Source organism: Astatotilapia calliptera, chromosome 23, assembly GCF_900246225.1.
Source record: "Astatotilapia calliptera chromosome 23, fAstCal1.2, whole genome shotgun sequence".
NCBI lineage: Eukaryota > Metazoa > Chordata > Actinopteri > Cichliformes > Cichlidae > Astatotilapia > Astatotilapia calliptera.
The window spans coordinates 26716638-26743897 of NC_039323.1; the positions used below are offsets into that span (position 1 = coordinate 26716638).

Genomic DNA, 27260 nt, shown 5'->3' on the forward strand with positions numbered 1-27260 from the left:
GAAATCCATACGTCAGAACGCTGCTGATGGCACAGTTGTAGAAGTTCAACATCAGAAATCTGGGAATGTGTGCGCTCCGCAGTCTCCTCAGGTAGTAGAGGCGCTGTTGGGCCTTCCGTACAACTGAGGTGATATGGTTGCCCCAGGACAGGTCCTCGGTCACAGTTACCCCCAAGAATTTAAAACTGCTCACCCTCTCCACCGCCTCACTGCCAATGAAGAGAGGCAGATGGTTGTTATGACCCCTCTTCCGGAAATCTACAATGATCTCCTTGGTCTTTTTGGTGTTTAAGACCAAGTTATTGTCGTGGCACCATGACTCTAGTTGTTGCACCTCTGTCCTATAGTTTGTCTCATCATTGTTGGATATAAGTCCGAGCACTGTAGTGTCATCTGCAAACTTAACAATGAGATTGGACGCGCAGGAGGAAATACAGTCATGGGTGAAGAGAGTGTATAGCAGAGGGCTCAGAACACACCCCTTATAAAGGATTAATATTTATACAGTTAGCGTAAGGCCCTCCTTTCTATATCTAAACTGTAACTTAAGCTAATGATTAGCCAGTGTTATTTGCAGCTAAAATGTTTACATTTCCAAAGATGCAGATAGATAACAAAAATAAAAGTTATTAAATATTCTAATTTGCCTAAAATATAGGATTTAACACTTATTTGTACTGTATATTTTAAAAAAATACAATAAACTGTTGATTTAAATATGAAGAAACATGAAGATTCATATAGAGCAGGTTGAGTGCTCGTGCATGTGACTAACTCAGTGATGGTGGTGCTGATGTGAGGTGAAGGCACGCGCCGCGAAATCGTGCGAGCGCGCGCCCCGATCACCGGTAAAGGACGATGCGGCTGTGTGCGCGCACACCCTCCCCGGACTCGGTGTCTCTGCAGAGCGGACAGCTCCCCGCTCAGTCCTCCTCCGCCGTTGACAACCTAGTAAAAACGCCACGTTTCCGCGCGGCTGTCGATGCCACAGCCGCGGGGCGAGGAGGCCTGTAAGCTCCACCGCAGTCCGAGCTCCAATCCGAGACGCAGCACTGCGGTTTGTCCGCTTTGGCCATGGCGCAGCGGAGGAGGCTCAGATAAAGGACGCCCTGCGCATCGGCTAAAAAGCTGGAGGAACTTTCCTACTGCTGAATTCCTCTGAACACAGATGTGACACTCCTTCTTTAGAACAGGAAAATTCTCGACTAGCTACAGAGACTAAACCGACCAGGCCCCACTGGAGGTCCCTAAACCTCCCTTTGGGCACCACCGGACAGAGGGGGCGGTGTAAACATTGGTAGGAGCAGCAGAAGCCATGGCAGACGCGGCGGAGTGCGGGGTGAGAGTGATGTGCCGCTTCAGGCCCCTGAACGAGGCCGAAATTACCCGAGGAGACAAATACATCCCCAAGTTCAAAGAGGACGACACCGTGGTCATAACGGCAAGTCTGCACACACTGCTGTCACCTCAATGCTGTTTACCTGTGTATGTGTGCGCGCCCAGTGATTTAAAGGAAAAGACACCTGCGGACCAGACACCAGTGCTGAGCCATACTGCAAATTTCGTTGTGATCGATATTACCGATACTAATATCGATACTGTTTTAACTTAAACATTTTGTACTATATGTACTATGGGCTATAAAAAAATAGAAATAAAAAAGGTTAAGACATTTTTCATAGTGCATATTTGAGGTTTTTTGGGTTTTTTTGTTTCGTTTTCACAAAAAATATGTATAAATAATTTAATATGAATCAGTAGGCTTCATACTGAACTTAGAAGATAGAAGCAACAGAGGAGCATCCTATTGCGCTAGTATCGATCTGGCGCCAATACTAGCGTTGGTATCGATACTGTCGATATATGGATCGATCCATCCACCTCTACCTAATGCCAAATACGCAGTAAGTCTTTGGTGGTACAGAGGAGCATTACAGCAGCTTGGAAATATTTACTTACTATAAAGACTGCCTCTTTACACCTGTATGATGTTACTTATGTTATTATAACTGATCAAAACTGTCTGATGCACTCATATGTAACATCTCAGTGGTTCTCAGTTGGATTCAGCTCTATGGGAAGTGCCTATACCCATCAGTAGGAATCCTAGGCCTACTGCACCAGTATTAGGCCTGATGTGGGTGCATGTGGGGGACTTTATGGCCCTCCTCTGCAGACAATCAAGGATATTTTTATTTGTTATACAGTCAGCAGAAATCACACACAAATAAATACATAGTGAGGTATTTAAAAGACCAGTGACAGCTGGGAGTCTACTGGTCCTACATGTTGATAGGCCTATACTGTATATATAGCCAGACGTAAGCCAGCATAGACACTGCCTCCTTCAAAAGCCACTTTATAATACAGCCTGCTGCTAAGTGTGTGATTCAGTATGTTATTAGAAATTATAGTATAATTTTATTTACAGACCAATATTTAAAGGTAGGCACATTAGAATACATGTGTATCAAATCAGGTTTTTACAGGAACAACTAAGTAAATTTAGTACTATGTGAGTAATGTTAAGTTCTTTTAAATGCTGCGTAAGTAATTTTTGGTACTTTTAGGTAAATGTAATTTTCGCATCAGTCATTTTTACTTTTGAGTCTATTTAAGTACTGCATGAGTAATTTGTAAATGTAAGTACTTTTAAGTGAATGTAAGTACTGTGTAATATAATATATAGTATAATATGCATGATATGGCCTGCCCCTCAAAAAGTACAGCATACTTATGATATAAGGTGGGCAAATATTGTTGGCATTTCTGTTAAATTGCCAGAGAATAACGCGGTAATTGCAGAATAATTATCACCTTTAAGTATTTGTAGGTAAATGTAATTGCATAATAATTATAAATAAAATACACTGAAATCCCATTTAATTACAGAACAATTACTTCATTAGTGGCAGGGTGAATTAGTGTCACAACCTAACCTCATGCAGGTGATGAAGGTCACTGACCCACTGCCAAACCGGTCCTGCTGCATGGTGTTGCAGGCATCTCCACGTCTGTCGCACGTGCTCAGTATGAGTCTGCTCTCATTTCTAAAGGTCTCACAGGTGGACCTGCTCGTTCATTGGAGCTGCACGACGCTGGGCTGTGAGCACACGTCCCACTACAGGATGTCAGGGCCTCGCGCTACCCTCACAGAGTCTGTTTCCGACAGTTTGTGGTTGAAACACGTAGTCGAGGAGCAAGGTGGGGGTCATTTCGTAGGGCTCTGGCAGCGCTCCCCTTGCTTCTTCAGCACTGTCCGTCTGACCTCCACACTCTGGAGACTGGTTCAAAAACTCTTCGGTGGAGGAGTTGGACAACCTGTGCAACCTGGGGTGAATCGGTCTCTCCATTGCACCTGCTGTCACTGCTGAAATGGACCCACACTGGTTTCTGCTTCCTAAAAAGGCACAGTGGTATCCCTGGAGTTTAACTGACTGCGAGTCATGCTGTGATGATCATGTGTTCCCTCAATATTTTTGAACAGTTCAGATCTCTTATTAAAAGGATCCGACCTCAATCACCTGATGCTCTGACGCTTCAGAAACACCCGCGTTTATTTTGTACAGGACCTCTGAAAACATGTTCTTTTTATTCTTAGTGAGCCTGTACCTCATGGTACCTCATTCTTATGTATTTGTACATAAATGGATAGTTTTTCTTTTTACATCAGATTTGTGCTTTCTCTGTGACCCTACCATCTTAAAGAAAAAGGTGAATTTTTCTGTAAAGTCTGCTGCAGAGAGAGGGTGACTGAAGACGAAGATGTGTCACCTCCATCAGCAGCCCTCCGTTATCCGTGCAGTTGCTTTAATCGCCCAGCAACACTTTCTCCTCTGTCAGGACAAACTTGCGCACCGCCGCCTCGTGCCATCAATCAGCAGAGCAGAAGCACATTACCGACAAACACACCCGGATACTGTCTGTGTCAGGGGTTTCTCTGCTGTATTTTGGGGGCTCGGAGTGCTGCTGCCGCTGCCTCCAAGTGCTGAGGGTGGCGTTTTTGCAGCGGGAATGAGGCTTTTCCCCTTAGAGCAGGAGTCAGGAGCTGGATGAATGATGGATGGCAGTTACTGGAGCATTTTGAAGAAATGGTAGAGATTTCTGGCCCAGCTTCACCCATTTTCGAGCTGCACCGATAAAGAGAGAGAGGATGAAAACTGATAGGTTAAAGCTCTGAATCCAAAATCCAAAGCAACCAATCACGCATGTCCACAGAAACATCCTCTAATGAGGCAGCTACAAGTACCATCTTTTTTTGTCCATAAACTGGAGAAGTTCAGTTTCTTTGTCCTTTGCAGCAGGTATAGAATTAACTCCATCAGCATTTTGATTGGAGTATATGCTTATATATATGTATAAGTATATAAATGAGAGGAAGACTCAGGGAGGAACAGCTGGGGAAACACTGTGGAAGCTTATTGACAGAAACACGAGATCCAAAAGTGAAAAATCACCACTCGATTCAAAGACGTGATGCAGGAAATAAAGGCTACGGTAAAGAAAGCATAGAACACAGGAACCCAGAAATCCAACGACACCAGGAACGACAATAAAACCTCAAAAGAAGCCCAAACTCATTCACTCAACAGACACTTTATTAGGTACACCTTCCTCGTTTCTCCTTAAGAGCTGCTTTAATTCTTCATGGCACAGATTCAACATGTTGTTGGAAACATCGTGCAAAAGTGTGCCAAGAAAATATCCGCCCACACCATTACGCCACCACCGGCGGTGTGAAGCGCTGATACAATGGCAGGTTGGATCCATGCTTTCAGAGTGTCACCCTACCATCTGAATACTGCAGCAGAAATTGAGACTCATCAGAGACTCTTAAATATTTGAGCTAACGAGCAGTTAAACGAGTGTACCTAATGAAGTGACTGGTGGGTCACAAAGAATTCAAAATAAAGCAAAACAAGTCGGCGGTCTTTGTATCCATGTTTGCATCCTTTTCCCAGAGTGTTTGAATCTTCGTGCCAAACCCCCTTATCTGGTTATTTCTAACAGTATATCTGCATTATTGATACAGTTTGGTGAATCATGTTTTAAATATCACGGGCGACTGGGAACAGCTGTGTTCGGTGCTGATGACTCTGAAGCTTGTCGCTGTGTGTTTTTGTCTTTGTCATTGTGAATCAGGGCAAACCGTACGTGTTCGACCGCGTGCTGCCTCCCAACACGACGCAGGAGCAAGTGTACGACCAGTGTGCCAAGCAGATAGTGAAAGGTAAGAAGCTTTAAACTGAGGAAGCATAGCTCTTTATGTAACCGTCATCTATCGAACATCTGCACACAAACTTAATCTGCTCTTCATCCTTTTTCATTGTTGCTTTACATAATGGAGCCATGGAAATGAGTGTTTCCCGGAGCAGCAGGGCTGATGCTGGAGTTTTGGGGGGCTGACATTCATTTTTAGGCAGTAAAACTACATCATTACTATTAGATATTGTATGCATATGTACATGTAATATGTTAGAGTTGTATTCATAGGCCAGCTATTTAAAAATGTCTCCTCCCACCAGGGTTTATATGTTCCAGCTGTATGCCACGAATCCATGAATTTTCTTCTTCCATTCCTGCCTGGCAGCTCCATCTTTAACATCCTTCGTCTATCATATGGGTTGTCCCTCTTCTGCACATGCTCAAACCTTCACTTACCTCTCTAACTTTGTCTCCAAACCCCGAGCTGTCCTCCTGATCATTTCTAATCCTGTCCATCCTGATCACGCCACACCTCCTATACACTGAAGGTAAAAGCACTTCTGCACAGGACACACCTGTGCGTCCTTCTCTTCCAGCCTCCTCTCTCCTCTAGATGCATTTTAGGAGTTGAAATGTCCTTCAACCCAGCGTACAGTTACTGGTTTCTAGTATAACCTCTGAAAAATCTCTGCAGGTAGCATCAGTAGATGGATGCGCTAGTGTTTATAACTGTGAAGGTTTAGTGCTCATTTACCGGAGAAGCGGGCTGGACTGTGTCTGACTGTGTCTGACTGTGTTGTTGCACCCTTGTGTCTTTGTGCTACTCCAGATGTGCTGGGCGGCTACAATGGGACCATCTTCGCCTACGGGCAGACGTCCTCCGGGAAGACCCACACCATGGAGGTAAGACGCTCATTAGATCATGTGTGCTCTTAAACCCTAGTGACCAGATGTCAGCTGCAGAGGGGTTTCATTCCTTTGAAGTTACAGCTTTTTTACATAAAGGTGGCTAAAGACTATCAAAGTGACAGCAAATACTCTCTAAAGCCCTTTGTGTAAAGACGTGCGGTGACTTTTATTTGGAACTTTCAAACAGTTGGCGGATTAGAGCACAGCGGGCGTTGTGTAACAGGCTTACTGCCAACAGGAAACCCACTCAGGCTCGTGCGAGGGGTAGGATTCAAGGAATCAAAAGCTGGTAAGGTTAACATCTTGGAAAAGCCTTTAATCATCACGTCCAACTCAGCGTGTGTTTTAAAGGAGTGAAATTGAATGAGTAGAAAATGGTCAGAGGAGCTCTTCGTCATTTCGACATGTCACCAGTGTAACTTCAGCTCGGAGTCTAATCCTCAAGCCTGGTTTTAATTCTCTGATCTGATCTCTGCTTCACCCTCTTTAAGTCAAACTTTTAAGTCCACTTCTGAACCCAGATGTTCTTTTTTAAATTTCTTCATTTAAAAAGGCTTTAAAATTGGGCTTTGCAGCCCCAGGACCTGGGTACCTTGCAGCCATTGAGTCGACCATGAATTCGTCTCGATACCAAAATATTCTAGAGTAAAATGTAAACTGTCCTGCTACGTGAAACCTTAGAACTGACAGAGGATGCACTTTCTTTGCAACGCGCCTGTTCAGCTAATAACAATGAAAATCAGTTTAAATCATATAGCACAAGGTCATGACAACAGTCAACTCAACATGCTTTATATCGCAACATCCTCTGTGAGCAAGCAGTTGGGGACTGTGGGTAAAAATAACCCGCCGTTTATAACAGGAAGAAACACGGCACCATGCTGGAGCTGTTTGGGGAGTTAAGAGGAAAGAGAAACGAGAACGAGAAAATAGTCACCATTTGTTGGTCACCAGCGGACGTTTCAGGCTCCGGTTGCCTAGGAAACCCTCTAATGTATTTACCACCCTCAACATATGGCAGCATTAAAGAGCCATGTTACACACATGAAAAAGACTGACCCTCTACAGTTCGCATACCGCCACAACAGGTCCACTGATGATGCCATAGCCCTGACACTACACACTGCCCTGTCACACCTGGAGAAGAGAGACACGTATGTCAGAATGCTGTTTGTAGATTACAGCTCAGCATTCAATACCATCGTTCCCTCAAAGCTGGACAGGAAACTGCAGGATCTAGGACTGAGCAGCTCCCTCTGCAGCTGGATCCTTAGCTTCCTGTCTGACAGACGCCAAGTGGTCAGACTGGGCAGCATCACCTCATCCCCCGTCACACTGAACACTGGTGCTCCACAGGGGTGTGTACTGAGCCCTCTCCTGTACTCACTCTACACCTACGACTGCACAGCCACTAACAACTCCAACATCATTGTGAAGTTTGCGGACGACACTACAGTGGTGGGTCTTATCACCAACAGTGATGAGACAGCTTACAGGGAGGAGGTCAGCGCCCTGACCCACTGGTGTCAAGACAACCATCTCACCCTCAACGTCGCAAAGACAAAGGAGTTGATAGTGGACTTCCGGAGGTGCAGAGAAGTACACACCCCCATCACCATCAACGGCGCTGCTGTGGAGAGAGTGAGCAGCTTCCGGTTCCTTGGCGTACATCTGGCTGAGGATCTTACGTGGTCAGTACACATAAACAAAACGGTGAAGAAGGCGCAGCAGCGCCTCTTCTTTCTCAGGAGACTGAAAAGATTCGGCATGAGCCCCCGCATCCTCAGGACCTTCTATCACTGTGCCATTGAGAGCATCCTCACTGGATGCATCACCACCTGGTATGGCAACAGCACCGCCTACAACCGCAAAGCTCTCCAGAGAGTAGTGCGGTGCTCTGAACGGATAGTGGAGGTGAGCTTCCCTCCCTCCAAGACATCTACAGGAAGCGCTGCCTGAGGAAAGCGGGGAGGATCATCAAGGACTCCAGTCACCCCAGCCATAAACTGTTCAGACTGCTTCCATCAGGAAGGAGGTTCTGCAGCATCCGGTCCCGTACCAGCAGACTGAGAGACAGCTTCTTCCATCAGGCCATCAGACTGCTGAACACTTCATAGACACCTCAGCTTCACTACTGGAACTTCAACATTATGCACTCCACACTGTATATAAATGCCACTTGTTTTGCACATATTCAACTCTGTATATTTTTATATATTTTATTTATTGTTTACTCTATTTGATTTGTAAAATATGTGTATACACACACACACACACACACACACACACACACACACACATAGAAAAATATTTAGTATACAAATCCAGAAATGCATATACTATTATATATTGTACATATATTTATTAGTTTCAGATGTAGCCATTCTTGTATTTTGCTTGTTTACATTATTGTATTTTGCACAACTCTGTTGCTTGTGAAGCTCGAACACAAGAATTTCACTCACATGTGCTGTACCAATGTACCTGCACATGTGATGTGACAATAAAAGTGATTTGATTTGATTTGATTTGACTGCAAAAACTGCATCGCTGTAGTATAACACATGACTGTTGTTGTGTTCAGGGCAAACTGCATGACCCGCAGCTGATGGGAATCATCCCTCGCATCGCCCGCGACATCTTCGACCACATCTACTCGATGGACGAGAACCTCGAGTTCCACATCAAGGTGAGAACAGGAGTCATTCACAGTTTACCTCCTGAAAAATGAACTAAATGTCAGGTGTGAGCCGCTGCACTGGAGACCTGCAGCCTGTGGCCGTCTCTGAGATGTTTGTTAACAAAGTCTGTGAAAGGAAAAGCACACACAACCCAAAAATGTTTTATGTGAAATAAAAGGTAAATGATTGAGTTTACGGTGCAGTAAAGACCTTAAATCTGACAAAGTGAGGAAGATGAATTCATGTTCAGGGCAATGAATTAAAAGTTTTTAGATTTGTGAGACAGATGCGTTTCTCTATGCAGGTCTCTTATTTTGAAATCTACTTGGACAAGATCCGAGACCTGCTGGATGGTAAGAGAGGCTGTTTATCTGAAGCACTCAGCAGTCTGTTTTTCTTAAACTGTGACTTTTGTGATCTTTTTTCTGTCTGAAGTGTCAAAGACGAACCTCTCCGTCCACGAAGACAAGAACAGAGTGCCCTATGTGAAGGTTTGTGAGCTGAGCGAGAGCTGTGACACAGTCATGTGAAGAGGTTTATATATTTAATCTCCCCGTGTGCCTGAGCTGGAGCTTCAACTCAGCGAATGTTTAATTTTAGATGAACGAATGATTCAGTTACCGTTTTAGTCGTGTGTGCAGGTTTAGTACACCTAAAAACCTTAAAACTGCGATTTTTCGGTCTTTTCTTTATCCTGTAATCGATGCTCATGTCCACACTGGCAGCTGCAGGTCATGATTCTCCTTTTCAGGGCTGCACTGAGCGTTTTGTGTCCAGTCCAGAGGAGGTGATGGACGTCATCGATGAGGGCAAATCCAATCGGCATGTAGCAGTGACCAGTACGTATTTTTATATGTCTGCTTCAAAAGCGGCACATTTTTAAAAGGTTTCCTGGTATTCATTTCTACACTCACTGACCACTTTATTAGATACACCTTGCCTGTATCATGTTGGGACCTTCTGTTGCCTTCAGAGCTGTCGTGAATCGTCATAGATTCGACAAGTTGCTGAGACATTCCTCAGATTTTGGTTCACACTGTAGAGCAGCTGGTCTATCCACACAGACTCTCTGTGGTGGAGCTGTACAGCATCAGCAGCTGCTTCACCTCCAGTTTGTTCCTCCCGAGAAACTCTACAGGAGGTGGAGTCACTGTTGGGCCTTCCTCAGCACTGTAACTGTGTCTTCTGACCAGGAGAGGTCCACAGTGATATAAGGCCCCATAATTTGAAAGAGGAAACCATCGCCATGCAGTCACCTTTAATATTGAGGAGGGTAGGGGCAGTTTCTCCCTGAAGTCGATGATGACCTTCTTCCTTTGTGTTGATGGACGCGTTGGCTCTGCTCATCCCTGCAGGCTGAGGTGGTGGGAGGAGGTGGCGCTTAAAGTCAACAGGTTCTGTGTTTATGGAAGTTAGGCGAGGGGCAGCCAATCTGCTTCGTTAGAAGCTGGGAATTGTTCAAAACTATTTGTATGGAGTCCCAGAATAAACACAAAAGGTCCTTTAACCTCTTAATATCCATCAAGTTAGCGGCAAAGCCCTAAAAGTCAGGATTTTAGCACAGCTCCTGAAACTTCTTAAGGAGGCAGAAACACCTCAATATCTAGATTTAAATGTTTTAATTTCACCTGAAATCTTAAAAGAAGATAAAAAGCCTTTTCTGGTTTCTTTTCTGCGGTTGTAATGATTTTTTTGCTTAATTTTGTAGACATGAACGAGCACAGCTCTCGCAGCCACAGCATCTTCCTCATCAACATAAAGCAGGAAAACGTAGAGACGGAGAAGAAGCTGTCTGGGAAGCTCTACCTGGTCGACCTGGCTGGCAGCGAGAAGGTTGGTCCAAGCGAGATCAGAAACGTGTCGTTAGGGTTTGCTTCAAGACTTTCCTGAGCTGTAAAGCTGATTGATAACCTGTTCGATCGCTGTTTGGTCAGGTGAGCAAGACGGGAGCTGAGGGGGCGGTGCTGGACGAGGCAAAGAACATCAACAAATCTCTCTCAGCGCTGGGAAACGTCATCTCAGCTCTGGCTGAGGGCACCGTAAGTCCATCCCACTTCTGTTTCGTATGTAAGTGAAGAAGTATGAAATATTAGAAAACCTCAGCACAGCTGTATTTTCTTTTCTTCAGAAAACCCACGTGCCGTACAGAGACAGTAAGATGACTCGGATCCTGCAGGACTCTTTGGGAGGGAACTGTCGCACCACCATCATCATCTGCTGCTCACCGTCCATCTACAACGAGGCCGAGACCAAGTCCACGCTCATGTTTGGACAGAGGTATCTGCGAGCTCTTATGTCTAATGTACTCAGTGCCAAAACAGGGCAATGTTTTTTACTTTCTTTTTTCCATTTTTTCCATAATTAATGCATAAAAAAAACAACAGAAATTTTAAAAAGGAGTCTTTCATCCTTTAAACAGCTAAGATTTTACGTACCACCATATACAGTTTCATCTGAAGTAACCACAACCACCTCATATTTTTAACAGAGGAAGAGAAACACAAAAAAAGTTTCCTCCTTCATAGCTATGTTCATCAAAGACCTCCAACTACCCTGCCCCTTCCCTGGTACTGCTCCCCGAACCCACTGCACCTCTACTCCTATGCAGTGGAACCACATCCGCCACATACTTTCAGATACTTTTTGTCCCACTTCTTCTTTTGTCCAGTTTCCTCTAATTTTTTAAGGCCACACTGCACACACTGCTCATATATGTCAAGTTTTTAGCTAATAGCTCTCTGGGAATCACCTTGTTGATCCAAAAATACTAGTTTATGCCTGTCAGACTGTGTTATCTTTGGTATTTTTCACAGATTCAACCAAAGAAATTGGAGCAAATTATGATTAGACTGAGGCTACGTCCACACGTACACGGGTATTTTTGAAAACGGAGATTTTCCGTTTTTGTTTAAAAAAAAAAAATCCCGTCCACACATAAACGCAAAAACGAAGGAAAACGCTGCTAGGAACGTGCCAAAGCAACAGGTGGCGATATATTCCTAACTGTGTAGAAATGTTGGCCAATCAGAAGTCTAGAAGCCTGGGTGCGAAAGAGTAGACAAAGATGGCTGAGTACTATGTGTGGAGGGACAGAAACTGTGTGTGTATATGTAAGCATGTAAACACTACAGAGAGTACAATTAACAGTATTTTGTCTAAGTACGCCATTGTAGAAATTCATTTCACCGAAACAATAACGTGGCGCACAGTGTGACGTCAAAAAACCTTTGACCTGCGTTTTCTCTGTTTTCCTCATCCGCACCTAAATGCAAAAACTGAGTTTTCGAAAATCTCCACCCTGGCAGGAAAATCTCAGTTTTCAGTGACCAAAAACGGCGTTTACGTGTGGACGAAAGGTGCAAACGCATAGAAAAATCTGCGTTTTCAAAAATACCCGGGTACATGTGGATGTAGCCTGAAAATTAGTTTAAAAAACAGCCAAAGACATTCAGAAAGCCTGGAGAACTGTTGCTCGAGACCACCTTAAAAATGACAAGAAAGTCTGACTCAGGTTATATAAACCTTTCCTCACATACAGCTGTTACGAAGCAGGAAACTGGATCCTCAAATAGCTACAAGACAAATTTTTTGCACTTCTGCAAACGAAAAACGTAACAATTACAAAAGAAAAAGCTAAAGTCAGTTTTGAATCAAACACAGAGTTGCTGTTTGTGTTTGTGGGAGAGTATCAGTGTATCCAGTCCATCTGCGAAGGTACACGGTGACTCATTTGGTGCAAACTAGCAAACAGATGGCTCTGAGATTCCCGCTGTGCATCTGGGTTTATTCTTATTTATAGACTCCGACACTGCCGCCTTCTTGTTTTCACGTCATGTAAAACTGAGAATAATGAACATTTTCTATTTTCTACACAGTTTTTTCCTCACACTTCATTCTGAAGCACATTTCATTCATCTGCTTCACTTCTTTAGATGTTACAGTTTCATAAAAGTGAAGCGTCTGTAAAGATCCTCGACAGCAGCGATGTAATCATTTATTTTAAAAATCAAGCTGAAATCCACTGAGCCTTGATCAGTGAGTTCAGACTGAGCAGTGTCACAGAGGCTGATCACTGTGCAACCATCTGCCCTCGGCTAAGAGGAAATTCAATTAATTAGGAGATTTCCATCATGAGAGGAAAGATCGAGAGGGGCGGAGGTCCTCTGGGAGAAAGCAGACTCACACATGTAGCATGTGGAAGTGACTGTATTAGGTGGAAAGGTAGAAAACACACTCAGAAACAGCTGTAAAATGTGTTGCTTTATTTCCACTAAGACAGCAAAAACATGCTTACCTGCAGGGAAAAGGGAAAAAAGGCGTAAACTCTTGGATGCTCCGACTACTTTCATCTGATCATGCTGAATGTTGCAAACTTGCATGGTCAGATGATCAAATTCCTGCCTGTGTGGGGTTTTTTTGTAAGCTCTTGTTTTCAGCAGATGATTTTTAAAGAAGTAGAAACTAAGTAGTGGAAAATAAACCTGAAAATGTTGCTTTTAATCATTGTAATCAGGGGTTAACTTGACATTTGGTGGGCAGGGGAAGACTGAGATCCTGTGTAGCTGTGCAGCAGGAATAATCACAAAGAAGTCACCAGATTATTAGTTTTCTTTGATTTAAGCTGCTGAATCAAACACACTTTAATAGATGTTACATGAATGTGGAACATAAAGGTGGAATTTGATGCCTAAAACTTAATCCCAATCTAACCCCTGTCCATTACTGTAAGATGAACCACACTTAAAGTTCAGCTCAGTATTTTGATTCGATTACTATATTAACTCAATGAGCTGGAACAAACTGTCAATAGAGTCCAGAGAAGAAGTCTAACAATCAGGCACGATGAGATTAATTAAAAGACTAATGCTTACTGTCTGTGTCCGCTCAGAGCGAAGACCATCAAGAACACAGTGTCTGTGAACCTGGAGCTGACGGCCGAGGAGTGGAAGAAGAAATACGAGAAGGAGAAGGAGAAGAACAAGAACCTGAAGAGCATCATCCAGAGGCTGGAGGCTGAACTCAACCGCTGGAGAAACGGTGAGATTAAAGCGGCCTGCAAGGGCTGATTAAAGGAAACAGCTGCTGTGAGCTCCTGAGTGTTGATCGGTGGTTACGCAGTGGGATGTTGGGTTTTTGTGACAAACATACATTGTTGTTGTATCGTACAGCTCCACAGTAAGTTATGAATAGTTAACGTGCTGCCTTTCTGCTTCCTGTGCACTCATTTCTATACCTTTAAATAAATGATATTTCAAAGGGAACCCACCTTCTGTTGCACAGTTGCTGCTTGGTGGGACTTATTACAGAGTCCTGATTAACAGACCTCAGCCTGAGATGTTTACCAAGCTAATAAAGAGGCCCTAGTTTTACAGCAACTGCTTTGTGAACGTGTGATGGGAAGGTGGACGAAGGGTGGGATGGACAGTCGTGGTGAAGACAGAGCCAAGAGAGAGTTTTTGATTTAGCAGGCGAGTGATCCACGGTCCAGCCCTCACCGATGGCCATGAGCTCTGGGTAGTGACTAAAAGAACAGGGTTGTGGGTACAAGCTGGACTCCCCAGAGGTAGTTTGGTGGCCTCCTCGACGCCTCTCTTTGGAGTTCTTCTGGGCACGTCGACCCTTCAAGAACTCCAGAGGAGGTACGGAGAACAGAAGAAGAAGCTCCTCTGCCTTGCCTCCTTAGTGTTAGAGATCCAGCAAGGTTACGTTCTCGTGCTGACGCTGTTCGGCATCTCCTTCCCTACGCCCCTGAACTATCCTTTAGGTGCCATGATTTCGTATCACAGCGGGACCTCCAAAGCCTGATAGATTGGTTTACCCAGACCTGTAAGGACTTTGGGCAGACTTTAAAATTAAAGGCTGAACTTGCACCAGGCAGGAAAAAAGTGCTCAACACGTTCTATTTGAGACGTCTCAACATGAGAAACAACCACAATAAGGGGATATCAGAGCACCCCATCCAACTGGTGGAGACGTACCACCTGGGAAGAGACCCTCGATAGACCCAGAAGTCACTGGAGTTATTAAATATTTCATCTAGTGTTGATGAGGAAAGGACGTCTGGAAAGACCTGCGCAATCTGCGACCTGACTCTGGATAAATGGAGGAAAATGGATGGATGTTTTGTAATGACTCACAACACAGAAAGCAATCAAAGTGGAACATCATCAGCAGCCTCCTTTCCTTACATCTTAACATGTGAATACCTAGCAGAGCGTGGCTACTCGTTCACCGCTCGTCTGCTTATTTCTCTGTGCACCGAGGTCTGAAGGACCTGAGGAGTGGTGACGCTATTTTCCTGAGATTGGATTGGTCTGTAGGAGCTGTTGCTCTCCAATCTGGAGCATCATCAGCTTCAAAAAGTTGAAAAGCTTTGACACTTTATCACCCGAGTATCTTACAGACTGTCTGGACTTTTTGTCATATTTGGCTGTAAAATTACAAAATAATTCTCATCTTACATGAACCATTTAAATTTCCGCTGTAGCTCAAACTGTGAAATGCACATAGTAAAATCTAGGAGTTGCTGATTTTTCTGTGTATAGACGTTGTGAATGCTTTGCTATACAGTGATACGCCGAATATTCCAGTAAAACTCGCCTTCTCTTTTTTCTAAAACCGTTTGAACGTTCATTTAAAATGAGTTTTATTTATACAGCGACGAATCACAACAACAGTTCCCTTAAGGTACTTTATATTCTGTAAGATGAAGACCCTAAAATAATACAGAGAAAACCTCAGCAGTCAGACGACACCCACCCTGTGAGTAAGCATTTGGTGACAGTGAGAAGGAAAAACCCCTATTAAAGCTATCAGAGATTAAAATGAATTGCTGATGATTAAATAGTGCAGTAGTGGTGTGTACTAGTAGCTGCTACTTTGTTTTTAGGAGACTTTGACCTTTGACCTTTGAGAGTCAGATGCTCTCTGTGACACACACACACAGAAAATGTTTTTTTCTCCATGCATGCCAACAAGCAGAAATTTAAAAAAAGTGGGCGGCGGCCTGAGAAACTCGAGTGTCATTAACCGCACAGGCTCTTTTAGGTAGCTGTGTGTGCACATGCTCAGTCTGTGACGTCTGGAAATCACATGTAATTACTGCTCAGATTAATCTGCCGCTGTGATAATGTGTGGGGTCTGATCGGCTCACGCCTTGTCCTGCCCGAATGTTGTAGATTCTGCATAACCCCACCATGAAGGACGCCACGCTGCCTGTGTGTGTTTCCCCACCACACTTCCTCCCTCTCTGCTGAGACTGCAGGGTCTCCTTCACAGCATCCTCGCCCTTTTTCCCCCATTTCTGTTGCATAGTAACCACTCCTCCTCCTCCTCTCAGTCCTTTCTTTGCTTTAATGCCTCCCCGCCTTCACCCCCCTCCTCCCCCTTTCTTTCTGTGGCCATTGTTGCATTTTAATGTTTAATTCCCCTGTGGATGCTGATAACACTCCCCCTCCTTAGCATCAAATCAGCTCAGCTGCAGCAGCCAAAGCTCCTGACATGTAAATGCAGCGCTCTCACACACACATACACACACATCATGTTGATACAGTGTTTGTGGTTTGAGTCAGCCGCTGGCTTCCTGCCCTGCCGTTTAAAAGGAAGCAGCTCTCCGCCTCCTTCAGTCTGTCCTCGGCTCCATCTCCTCATTAGCTGCTGGCTTTTATCACCAAACCCACAGTTAGAAAATCAATAATCACACAAACACTGGTGAAGTCAGCATGATTTCACTCAGTCAGTATAACTGATGCAGTTTTCTCCTGAAGGAAAATCATCAGAATTGTAAAAATAGTAATAATAATAGTAAGTTGTGTGCTGGCTTACAAACGTAGCCAGCCCCCAAACCTGATGTTTCAGGAAATGCATCAGGTTTATTTTAATTATCTGATAATAACTTATCTAATTTACTTTGATAAACTACAGTATCCTGGTGTTATCTTGACTGCAAGGCAACAATTGTTCCTTTTATGTTAAAGGACTGCTGCCAGGATTTACTACCCTACACGCACGTTGCAGATGATTAATTTGGTTTTGTGCATTACAGTAAAACGTCTCCACTTTAGTCTCTAACGTCCAAAAGAATTTGTGGTTTGTTCAGATGCATCTTTGCAGACCCTAAGCTATGCTGCTGTGTTCTTTTCAGAGAGGTGAACCCTTCTTCCCACTTCATTTATGAAGCCTGCTTGAGCATCAACATCTGGTTTGTTACTTCAAAATGCGTAAACTGAGGCTTAGTTATTGCACTTATTACAGTATTTAGACTTTTATCGTGATTTAAAAATTCTTACACAAAATTAAGATTATATGATGCGACGCACTGAGGCATGATGTAACAACTATGGTGCTACTCGATGTGACACCATACCACAACATATGGCACGATCAGAGTGTTTAAAACGTCGTCACACTAACATGTGTGAATATAATGGATGCATGAGTAGAATATCTAACAAGTGAGTTCCTATCGCAGGGGAGAACGTTCCTGAGGAGGAGCAGCAGAGCTCTAAAGATCAGAGGAGCGGCGAGCCGTACGACAACACTCCCATCATCGACAACCTGCTGCCAGCCGGAGGAGGTGTCTCCGTCTCCGGTGACGAGAGGAGGAAGTACGAGGAGGACGTAAGGAACCTGTACAAACAGCTGGATGACAAGGTGAGCAACAGGACGAGGCTAAAGCTGGTTTATTGTAAACATGTCACATACAGCTATCTCAGGATGGGTTTTATTCATCTTCTGTCTGGAACAAAGTGTTCTAGCTCCTCCCCCTTCCTTCTGATTGGCTGCCCCTCATAAAAATAGATTTGAATGGCAGGTGGTTCACCATATATGTGAACCACCTGCCTATATATATATCATATAGCTGATATATACCTATATGATGAACCACAGAGCCAAGAGTGTTCGATCAGTCTGAAGCCTGAGCTTTGGGCTCACAGGGATTACATGTACACATACTGCCCTTGTTATTTAAACAATTCCTGAAAATCTGTATATTTTATTGCCGCTGACAGGATGACGAAATTAACCAACACAGTCAGCTGGCAGAGAAACTCAAGGAGCAGATGATGGATCAAGAAGAGGTTTGTCTCCCAGCTCAGGTTAATAGTAATGATAGAGCATGCCTGCGTATTTCCTCTGACACGTGTTTTTTTTTTTAAATCTGTGCAGCTGCTGGCGTCAACACGACGCGACTATGACAAGATCCAGGAGGAGCTGTGCCGGCTGCAGACGGAGAACGAGCTAGCCAAGGAGGAGGTGAAGGAGGTGCTTCAGGCCCTGGAGGAGCTGGCAGTTAACTACGACCAGAAGAGCCAAGAGGTGGAGGAGCGAAACCAAGCCAACGCGCAGCTTACCGAGAAGCTGCAGCACAAGACGGTGGGTCGTGACTTTCCTGAATACTACTCGATTACACATGAAGTGCAGCGATGCAGAGGCATGCTGACAGGCTGTCTTTGTGGCGGCATCCTCAGGCGCTGCTGTCGGTGCTTGAGAGGGAGGTGAGTCAGCTGCAGGAGCTAAACGGCCTGCAGAGAAAGCGTGCTGCCGAGGTCCTCAACCTTCTGCTGAGAGACCTCAGTGACATCGGTGCCATCATCGGCACCAGCGATGTCAAGACGGCTGCGGTGAGCACCCACGTCCACATGACAAAAACCTTACCAACCTTACCCGAAACAGACACATGACCCTTTAACCCGGCCCGTCCTCCTTCCCTCTCAGTGCTCAGAGATGAAGGGGAACGGCTCGGCGCTGGAGGAGGACTTTACCGTTGCTCGCCTCTACATCAGCAAGATGAAGTCCGAGGTCAAGTCTTTGGTCAACCGCAGCAAGCAGCTGGAGAGCGCCCAGGCCGACGCCCACCGCAAGATTCAGGCGAACGAGAAGGAGCTGGCGTCCTGTCAGCTGCTCATCTCCCAGGTAAGCGTCACCTGACGTCGTCACGCTAACAGAGTTCTCCTGGGGTTTGGTAGAGTGTCAGTCACGTGTTGCTGTCCCTGCAGCATCAGGCCAAGATAAAGTCTCTGACCGACTACATGCAGAACATGGAGCAGAAGAAAAGGCAGCTGGAGGAGAGTCAGGACGCTCTCACCGAAGAGCTCGCCAAACTGCACGCTCAAGGTCGGTCCTAGAAACCTCCACAGACTCTTAAAAACCAGACTCATTTATACAGTTAGGCAGTATGAGCACAGCTGACATGTCATCCCACCCCGAAAAAAGAAAAGCTCAAAACAACAAAGACAAAGATGTTTCTAATGTATGAGACACCACTTTATCCTTTTAGTTGTTACTCATTCAATAACCATTATTTAATCAGTGTGTTTTTTAGGTTTTCTTTATACCTCAGTTACACACAAAGAAAGCACTGGAAGGTCTTTAATTTGAACTTTATCCATCACTGGAGTATCACATAGATTAGGACTTAACGACACTGTATCTTACAACATGCAGGGTGCTCTGAGCACGAGTGGCCAGTATATTATGTCTGAGTATCACCACAGGGGCTAAAGTGGGATCTGGCAGGCGGGGGGACCTTAGGATCAGGTGCATCAGTGCTGTGTGGTGAAAATAATTACTCAATAATAATAATAATAATAATAATGATGATAATGATTATTATTTGCTGCTCTATCACTAGCTAGACACTGAAGTATCACAACTACGACTTCATTTGCATCTGCACCATGAACGCATCACATGAAGGTATAAGTGGGCCGTGGGATTTTATTATTTTATTATTACTGAGCAAATGTGTCCATGCAGTCAGTCTGCAGCACATAAGAAATAATTGCCAGTAATGTGCATTAAACTGCCATTCTGAACCTTTGAGGCCGTCTTTAACCCCTGCATCCACATTAGTCAAATTTCACATGTGTATTGTGTGTGCACTGTGTTCATGCGTTCCAAGCATCATTACACTTTCTTTGGTTTTTGCTTTTGTGGAAGAAGACAGTCACCTTATGACATATCCAGGCGATGGATGTGATATAGTCTTGCACATCAGAGGTTTTTTTTTTTTTTACGATTAAGATGAATTTGACAAAAAGGGTGGGCTGAGTAACTACGCTATGAAGGTGAGGGTTTGTCTTTGGTTGTGTTTGAGTCTGTGAGTCTATGTTTTGACCCCCGGTGGGAAGTCTTTTGTCTTGATTTAAATTGTCTTTCAGTAAAATATCTCATAGTTTGAAGTTTGAGAGTTTAGCTTTGTGAGTAAATTTGCCTGCAGTTTCTGACACAGCACAATTATTCTGTCTTTAGAGAAAATGCACGAGGAAAAGGAGAAGGAGGACATCGGCAGAGCGGGCGGAGACGATGACATCAAGGTAAAAAAAATACAGCACAAAATTGATTTTGATTTTTACAAAATATTAAAATCTGGAACCTAACAGAGTTCAGCACAGTCTGAACTCTGTTAGGCAGCTTTCTTGTTGTTTCTTTAAGTCGTCTTCAGGAATAGTTCTCCAGGCTTATTGAAGGACATTCAAAGCTCTTCTTTGGATGTTTCTGCCTTTTGTTCTGTTCTCTGTCAACATGATCCCACACTGCTTCAGTAGTGTTGAGGTCCGGGCTCTGGGGAGGCCGATCCATGCCTGATAGTGCTCCACTGTGTGTTTTTACTGCATTAACAATGTGTTTGAGATCATTGTCACGCTGAAAAATGGAGCTGTTGACAATCATATGCTTTCCAGATGATTTTGCATGGTGTATCAAAATCTGATGGTGCTTCTCTGTTTTCATAGTTGATAATTTTAACAAGGTCTCCACCACCACTGGCTGAAATGCAGCTGGAAAAATGCTTCTAAAGATGATCAGGTACAAGCACTGGACTGCAAATGAGTGAAAAAGCAGCCAATGTCCAAATAAAACCTTTGAAAGAGCTTCAGAAAGCCTGAGAACTATTGCTCAAAAACAATTGAAAAAAAAGAAAATCTGGCGGCTTGGAAGTAAAGCGTAAAGACATTAGGGTTGATTCAAGACATTTGTTCATATTTGTTCATGTTGCAGGTCAGATTGAAGGCAGGAGATCCAGTAACTAGTAGTTAACTACTAGTAGTTAACTACTAGTTACTGTTAACTAGCTAACTAGTAGCTGAGACACTTCCAAGTAGCCAGATTTAAAGTGTTAGACCTAATACAGTCTAACACAGTCCATGTCATAGGTTTATCCAGTATTTAAGTGCTCCAGACTGACCCAGAAAAACGAGCAGCTTCTAACAGGAAGCTCTTGTATTTTGGATCATGGATTTGGGATTATCATAGGGTTATTTTAGTGCGTCATGTTTCTGTTCAGTGTCCTCTGAGGGAATAATGTTGCCAACCTCAGGTCTAATGTGTTTTTATGTCTTCAGAAAACGCTGGAGGAGCAGCTGGAGAACCACAGGGAGGCTCATCAGAAGCAGCTCAGCCGCCTGCGGGATGAGATCGAAGACAAACAGAGGATGCTGGACGAGCTCAGAGAGTGAGAAAACATCAGCAAACGCACACACTGACGCACACAAACCAACTCTGAGGATGTAACAGCACAGCAGGGGGGAGACGATGGGAGATTAGGGGAGAGATATCACAGGGAAACCCACAGATGTGCTCAGGTTTGAAACCGTTCTACACAAATCCTGATCTTTTCAGACGAGCTCAGGCCATGAGCAGATACACACATATACCCATTTTAATATTCCCCTCAGCCCTCAGAGTAGGGATTTCCACTCAGGTTGTCTTCAAAGGGGGACTACTGAGGAGAAGAAGCAGCTCAGAGAACAAGTGCGAGCAAGGAGCTGCTGCCTGAAAGCGATCAAAGATCTGGGCTCAAAGTCAGCTTCTGCTTCAAAAGAAGAGTTAACATGACTAGAAAGTGACTTTCAAGGCCTCAACCTGCAACTTTAGAGCCTCCAACTAAACATGCTTCGATTCCAAACCACATTTTCTGAAACTAGAGAGCGTATTTATTAAAACAGTTTCTCCCTCTCAGTCTAAATCAGGGGCTGTTACTGGAGCAGGAGCGACTCATGTCGGATTACTACAAACTGCAGGCGGAGGAGCAGGAGAAGAATGCAAAGCTGGAGAGGCTCGTGTAGGTGAACACAAGCATCTTAGAGTTAATTTGAGACAATAAAAGTGTCACATGGTTTGATTATTGCTCTGTTTTCTGTACAGGCTGCTGAATGAACAAAGGGAGCAGGCCCGAGAGGACCTGAAGGGTCTGGAGGAGACTGTGGTGAGACTCAGTGATGGCCCCATAACTACTCTCACCTTTGAAGTCACAGCTGTTCTAACCTTAGATGTCTGTTTAGTCACATAGCAAAGCAAAGAAACTGCTGGAAGTCTGCACCAATGCAGGCTTACTCAAAAACAGTGCTTTGTAATATATTTAATGAGAATAGAGGCAAGTCAGAGGATTAAAGAAATGTTGTTAGTATAGTGCATCTCATTGATCCAGCTGTTCACAACTTCATCCCAAAGAGTCGTTCGGACATATTTCTTAAAAGTGCACTTCTTTTTCTTACATTTACATAAAAAGGGGAGTTTCAGTGATCGAGCCTCAAACGGCTGTGATTTGATGCTGTATAAATGGAACAGAATTTAATTGAATACCCTGAGTAGGGATGGGAAGCTGGATACTGGTGTTTCAACGCTGTGTTGAGCTTACGAAGCACTGATCTGAAGTGCCGTTCAAAACACCCACTTCACATGACCATGGCTTTTTCAGGTTTCACCCTAGGTTTGGCCGATGGTAGAATAAACCTGATGACATCTTTAATTCAGTTCAATTTAATTTAAGAGTATTTACATACAAATGAATTCAACTGAACTGAATTAAAAGGAAAAAACCAACAGTCTGATGATTCCCTATGAGCAAATACTTGGCGACAGTGGGGAGGAAGAACTCACTTTAAAAAGGAAGAACCCTCTGGCAAAATGTAAATCCCAGAACTATTATGTGGGTCTAACTTCCAGCTTTCACTCCCTTCTTGTTCACTCAGGCCAAAGAGCTGCAAACTCTGCACAACCTGCGCAAACTCTTCGTCCAGGACCTCACTGCACGGGTTAAGAAGGTAGATCTTTTTACTGTTGACACATACGACTGGTCGTTTAATGTAGTTTGGTGTAATTTTCCTCTATTATAAGAGTGCAGAGCTTGACTGTGAGGAGGGACTCAGCAACATTGCACAGAAACAGAAAATCTCATTCTTGGAGAACAATTTGGAGCAGCTGACTAAGGTCCACAAACAGGTACGGTTGCTATACAGAGGCTGAATCCATAAAAATATTATAAAACAGAAATGCTGAGCGCTGTGAGATACAGTGCGATAAAATAATGCTCAGTAACTTCATGCCGCCGCCCTCAGCTGGTCCGGGACAACGCAGACCTTCGCTGCGAACTGCCCAAGCTGGAGAAGCGTCTGCGAGCCACGGCCGAGCGAGTCAAAGCGCTGGAGAACGCCTTGAAGGAGGCCAAGGAGAACGCCATGAGGGACCGCAAGCGCTACCAGCAGGAGGTGGACCGCATCAAAGAGGCTGTGCGGGCCAAGAACATGGCCAGGAGGGGATACTCTGCACAGATCGGTGAGGTTTTACTTCCATTTATTATTTCACTGAAATAGATGTGCTCATGTGACAGCTGTCGGACAAAGAAGACCGGTTCACACAGGGGTGAAACCTGCCACCAGCACCGTAGCTGAACCTGGACACAAATACATTTCCGAATGAGTGATAGTGTTTCTAGATAACTTCTATATGTTTAAATAACCATCTTTACGCTAAAGAGTAGCAATTTAAATTGGTTTTGCTGAAAGCATGCTGATTGGCAGGATTGTTTCTGTGGCCTGGACACTGATGCTTTTGTTGCTGTGCTTTTAAAACACAGATTACAGCCATTTGTGTTGAGAACACTATTGCAAATAGATGCTTATCAGCACAATCTGACTCAAATATTTGCAAAATTTTCCAATTTGTCTGAGAGGGATTGTAGTCAGCCCAAGTCAAACTGCAATTTTAAACCTGTTTCATAGTACAGATTATACCCTGGTGACTGAGGTGGGGAAGAACTCCACTTTAACAGGAAGTGACTTCCAGGAGAACTATACTCAGGGAAGGGCAGTCAGGGATTCAATCCCTCTGAGAGTAGCTTTTGCAGTTGATATTTCAACCAGAAAAATTGAAATATCTGAGCTGGTTTAAACTTGAAACAAACAAACAAAAAAATAAAACACTGGATAAAAAAACAGACCTGAATATGGATCCCTGGGAGAAAGATAAATCAGCCAATGGATCAAGATGTTCTCTTTTTTGTGTTTTCAGCAAAGCCTATCCGGCCCGGACATCATCCACTGTCCTCCCCGATCTGCAGCTCCATCAGAGCCGGAGGTGTTGATATTCATAACAACTGAACCCACAACAGCAACATAATCCTGTGAGTGCAAAAATCTGTTTTCCATTTTACGAAATATAATTTCCTTTGCTTGTCTTACACATGGCTACCACCAGGGGGCGGTTAACAAATATATCACTTACACATAAACTGGATATAAGACAGTCTCAGAGATTTGCCTCTTGTTGCAGACGACCATAAACAACTCAGTGCATGCTCACCACCCCACCTGGATCCACAAGCAACGCCCCTCCTCTTGGAGCACCAATGGGAGGCCTTCACGACAGACTGTCATCGCTCGGAGAAGCACCATCCAAACATTGTGTAAATACTGATGAGACATATTTAATTTGCTGAATGTAGATCTCAGAGGCCTCGTTTATAACACATTCGCTGTTATAAGTTTAGTTTTCTGGATCTTCTGATGGTAGATTGTCGTTATTATGCAACAGGGCAGCATGGTGGTTAGCACTGTTGCTGCACAGCAAGAAGGTCCTGAGTTCAATTCCAACATCAGGCCGGGGTCTTTCTGTGTGGAGTTTGCATGTCCTCCCCGTGTTTGCGTGGGTTCTCTCCGGGTACTCCGGCTTCCTCCCACCGTCCAAAGACATGCAGCTTGTGGGGATAGGTTAATTGGATAATCCAAACTGTCACTAGGTGTGAATGTGCGAATGAATGTGAGTGTGAATGGTTGTCTGTCCCTGTGTGTTGGCCCTGCGACAGACTGGCGACCTGTCCAGGGTGTACCCTGCCTCTCGCCCTATGACAGCTGGGATAGGCTCCAGCGCCCCCCGCGACCCTGAAAAGGACAAGCGGAAGCGAATGGATGGATGGATGGATGGATTAAAAGCTCGAAGTTTATAAGTGAGGCCCTGTATTAGAAATGAAAATGAAGCTTAAGTTTTAGGTTTTCGCAGCTTTACAGGAGAAGGCAAACGTGTCCGTTTTTAGATAAGTATTGTTTAACGTTTTAGGAAACAACTTGCTTTTTTCCTTTTTTTCTCAGTCGTCATGATGACAGAAGTGACACCACTCGAGTGTATCTGATCAATATGAAGCTACAGCCAACAGACGGTTAGCTTAGGTTAGCATAAAGACCAGGGAATGGCAATCACAGAGATCTTTGGTCCTGTACCCTATATACCTCTTTGCAAACAGCCACTTGTCATTAGGTTGGTGGAAATACACATTTTTCCCTTGTGATCCAGTGGTTGCCAGATGATTGCTGCCTGGTCTCTAGGCCTATGTGGCTGACGCTACAGCAGCATCCCTCCAAAATGGCAGTCACACCGAAGACAAGAGTTTACTATGGATAAACGCCTCATCCCACTCCGTAGCCTAAATGGCGACCATTAGGTTGATAATTGCTCCGAGCTCTTTATGGACAGTGTAATCACTGAGTGTGTTAACTACAACTCATTGCAAAAAAATTTAACACGCATAATCAGCAAATTACGCCCCAGCTCATTTACATCAATGCCTGAAGATGATTTCTGCTGTTAGCTGGGTAGCCCTAACATGCATGCTACCTGCATATTTTGGAAAACATCTACAACTTATTTACAGATCCTGAATTGAAAATCTCATCCATATTTTTTAGAAGTATTTTAACTATGGACCAAAAAATTGTACCCACCAAAAACAGACTCACTACAAGCTACTAAACTGTAAAATGATGGCATGTGACATAAAACATTAATGTATTATTTATAATATAACGGAGAAGAACTACTCTTCCCGCAATCCTTAACTGAAACAGCGGCATCTCTGATTGGTGGAAGTTAATAATAATAATAATGGATTGCATTTATATAGCGCTTTTCGGGGCCCTCAAAGTGCTTTACAAGTTGCTGTTGAATGACATTGACCTTGGAAATGTGTAAACCCACAAACATCAGAATGGACGAGTTGCAGTCAGGAACATAGCACCATGCCACATCGATAACTTGGCTACACTTGACCACTCACGCACAATACAAACTACAAACACTAAATTCTAGAAGGCTGGAAGTCGGTTGCTATGGAATCTAGGATTTGATTGTATTATTGGATGAGTAGTTCTTTCACTGTTAAAAGTCATTATGTACACCGCAGTGGATTATCTACTAATTGGAAGGTCAGTGGTTCAACTCCCGGCTTGTCTTGTGTTCGTGTTAAAGTGTCTTTGGGCAAGGAACAGAACACTGAGTGGCCCCCAGTGCATCCATGAGGGAGAATGCTAGGTTCAAAGCACTTAGATGCAGTGAGTGGAATATTTATTTCTGGAAACAGAACTTAAAATAAAAATGGCTGTTTCACCATTTTAACCTAAGCTAACTGCCTGCAGGATGTAGCTTCATGCTTACTTTTATGGATGTGATTTGTTTCAAAGCAGGGCCTTTAAGTTTCTAACCTCGGTGATGTTGAAGGTTGTTGCTGGAGCTGGGCAGCAGAAACATGCTTCCACACAACTGTCTTTGCATGTGTCTTGTCTTCCAGATTTTATAACTTTTGTGTTTACACTTTTGTTTGATTACAGGTGACAATCAATAAAAAGAAACTCTTTGATTTGGTTTTAGAAAACATGCTCTGGGCTTCAAAAAGATTTTTCTTTTTTTGTCGTTTTGCAAAGAGGGATCTCATACAATTAAATTGCGCTGCTGTAGCTCTTGAGGAACACTGACCAGCCAATCAGTTGCTCCTAGGACTATGAGCCTGGTTTATAACTCTGGTTTAAAGCTGATTTAAATTTTTTCTCCCCACACAATTTCAGTGTCTGGATTGTTGTAATAGTCTGCACTCAATCTGTAAAGTTTCTGATTGGCCAGTCAGAGTCTTTAAAAACAGATTCAAAGGCAGAAAAAAGGTTTTTCCCCTCAGGCCAAAGTAATTAAAATCTCAGTGGATAAGCTGGATAAGTTTTTGCCTTTAGAAAACTGAAATCATCAAAACAGCACTCCAGCTTTAGAAATGAACACATTTCTCTACATTGACTTGTGACTTTGTAACTTTCTTTTTTAACGTCAAGACTGTAATTTAACGAGGCCTCTTGACCCTTTAGTGGTACATTAGACGTTTGTGCTGCTTTCCTTTATGGTGCCTGTTTAACATATTTTTATGTACAT

General features: G+C 43.8%; 1 protein-coding gene across 1 annotated transcript; it reads left to right on the forward strand.

Moving 5' to 3' along the window:
* Positions 1-803: 803 nt before the first annotated feature.
* Positions 804-24662, forward strand: kif5c (kinesin family member 5C). The gene is made up of 26 exons (XM_026159284.1): positions 804-1441; positions 5143-5230; positions 6035-6108; positions 8699-8803; positions 9100-9148; positions 9231-9286; positions 9547-9634; positions 10504-10628; positions 10730-10834; positions 10924-11072; positions 13684-13832; positions 17266-17447; positions 17807-17875; positions 17964-18170; positions 18266-18418; positions 18513-18710; positions 18794-18911; positions 20049-20113; positions 21140-21249; positions 21757-21858; positions 21942-22002; positions 22769-22840; positions 22914-23018; positions 23135-23351; positions 24087-24198; positions 24348-24662. Exons 1-25 carry the CDS (start codon positions 1316-1318, stop codon positions 24173-24175), a joined length of 2862 nt encoding a protein of 953 aa, XP_026015069.1. The 5' UTR covers positions 804-1315; the 3' UTR covers positions 24176-24198; positions 24348-24662.
* Positions 24663-27260: the final 2598 nt, after the last annotated feature.

Bases quoted from the DNA above. Each gene is read 5' to 3' on its own strand.
- kif5c (XM_026159284.1), top strand. From the start codon at position 1,316: ATGGCAGACGCGGCGGAGTGCGGGGTGAGAGTGATGTGCCGCTTCAGG. The intron at 5,231-6,034 runs GTAAGAAGCTTT...GTGCTACTCCAG, and splicing joins TGCCAAGCAGATAGTGAAAG to ATGTGCTGGGCGGCTACAAT. The intron at 18,711-18,793 runs GTAAGCGTCACC...CTGTCCCTGCAG, and splicing joins GTCAGCTGCTCATCTCCCAG to CATCAGGCCAAGATAAAGTC.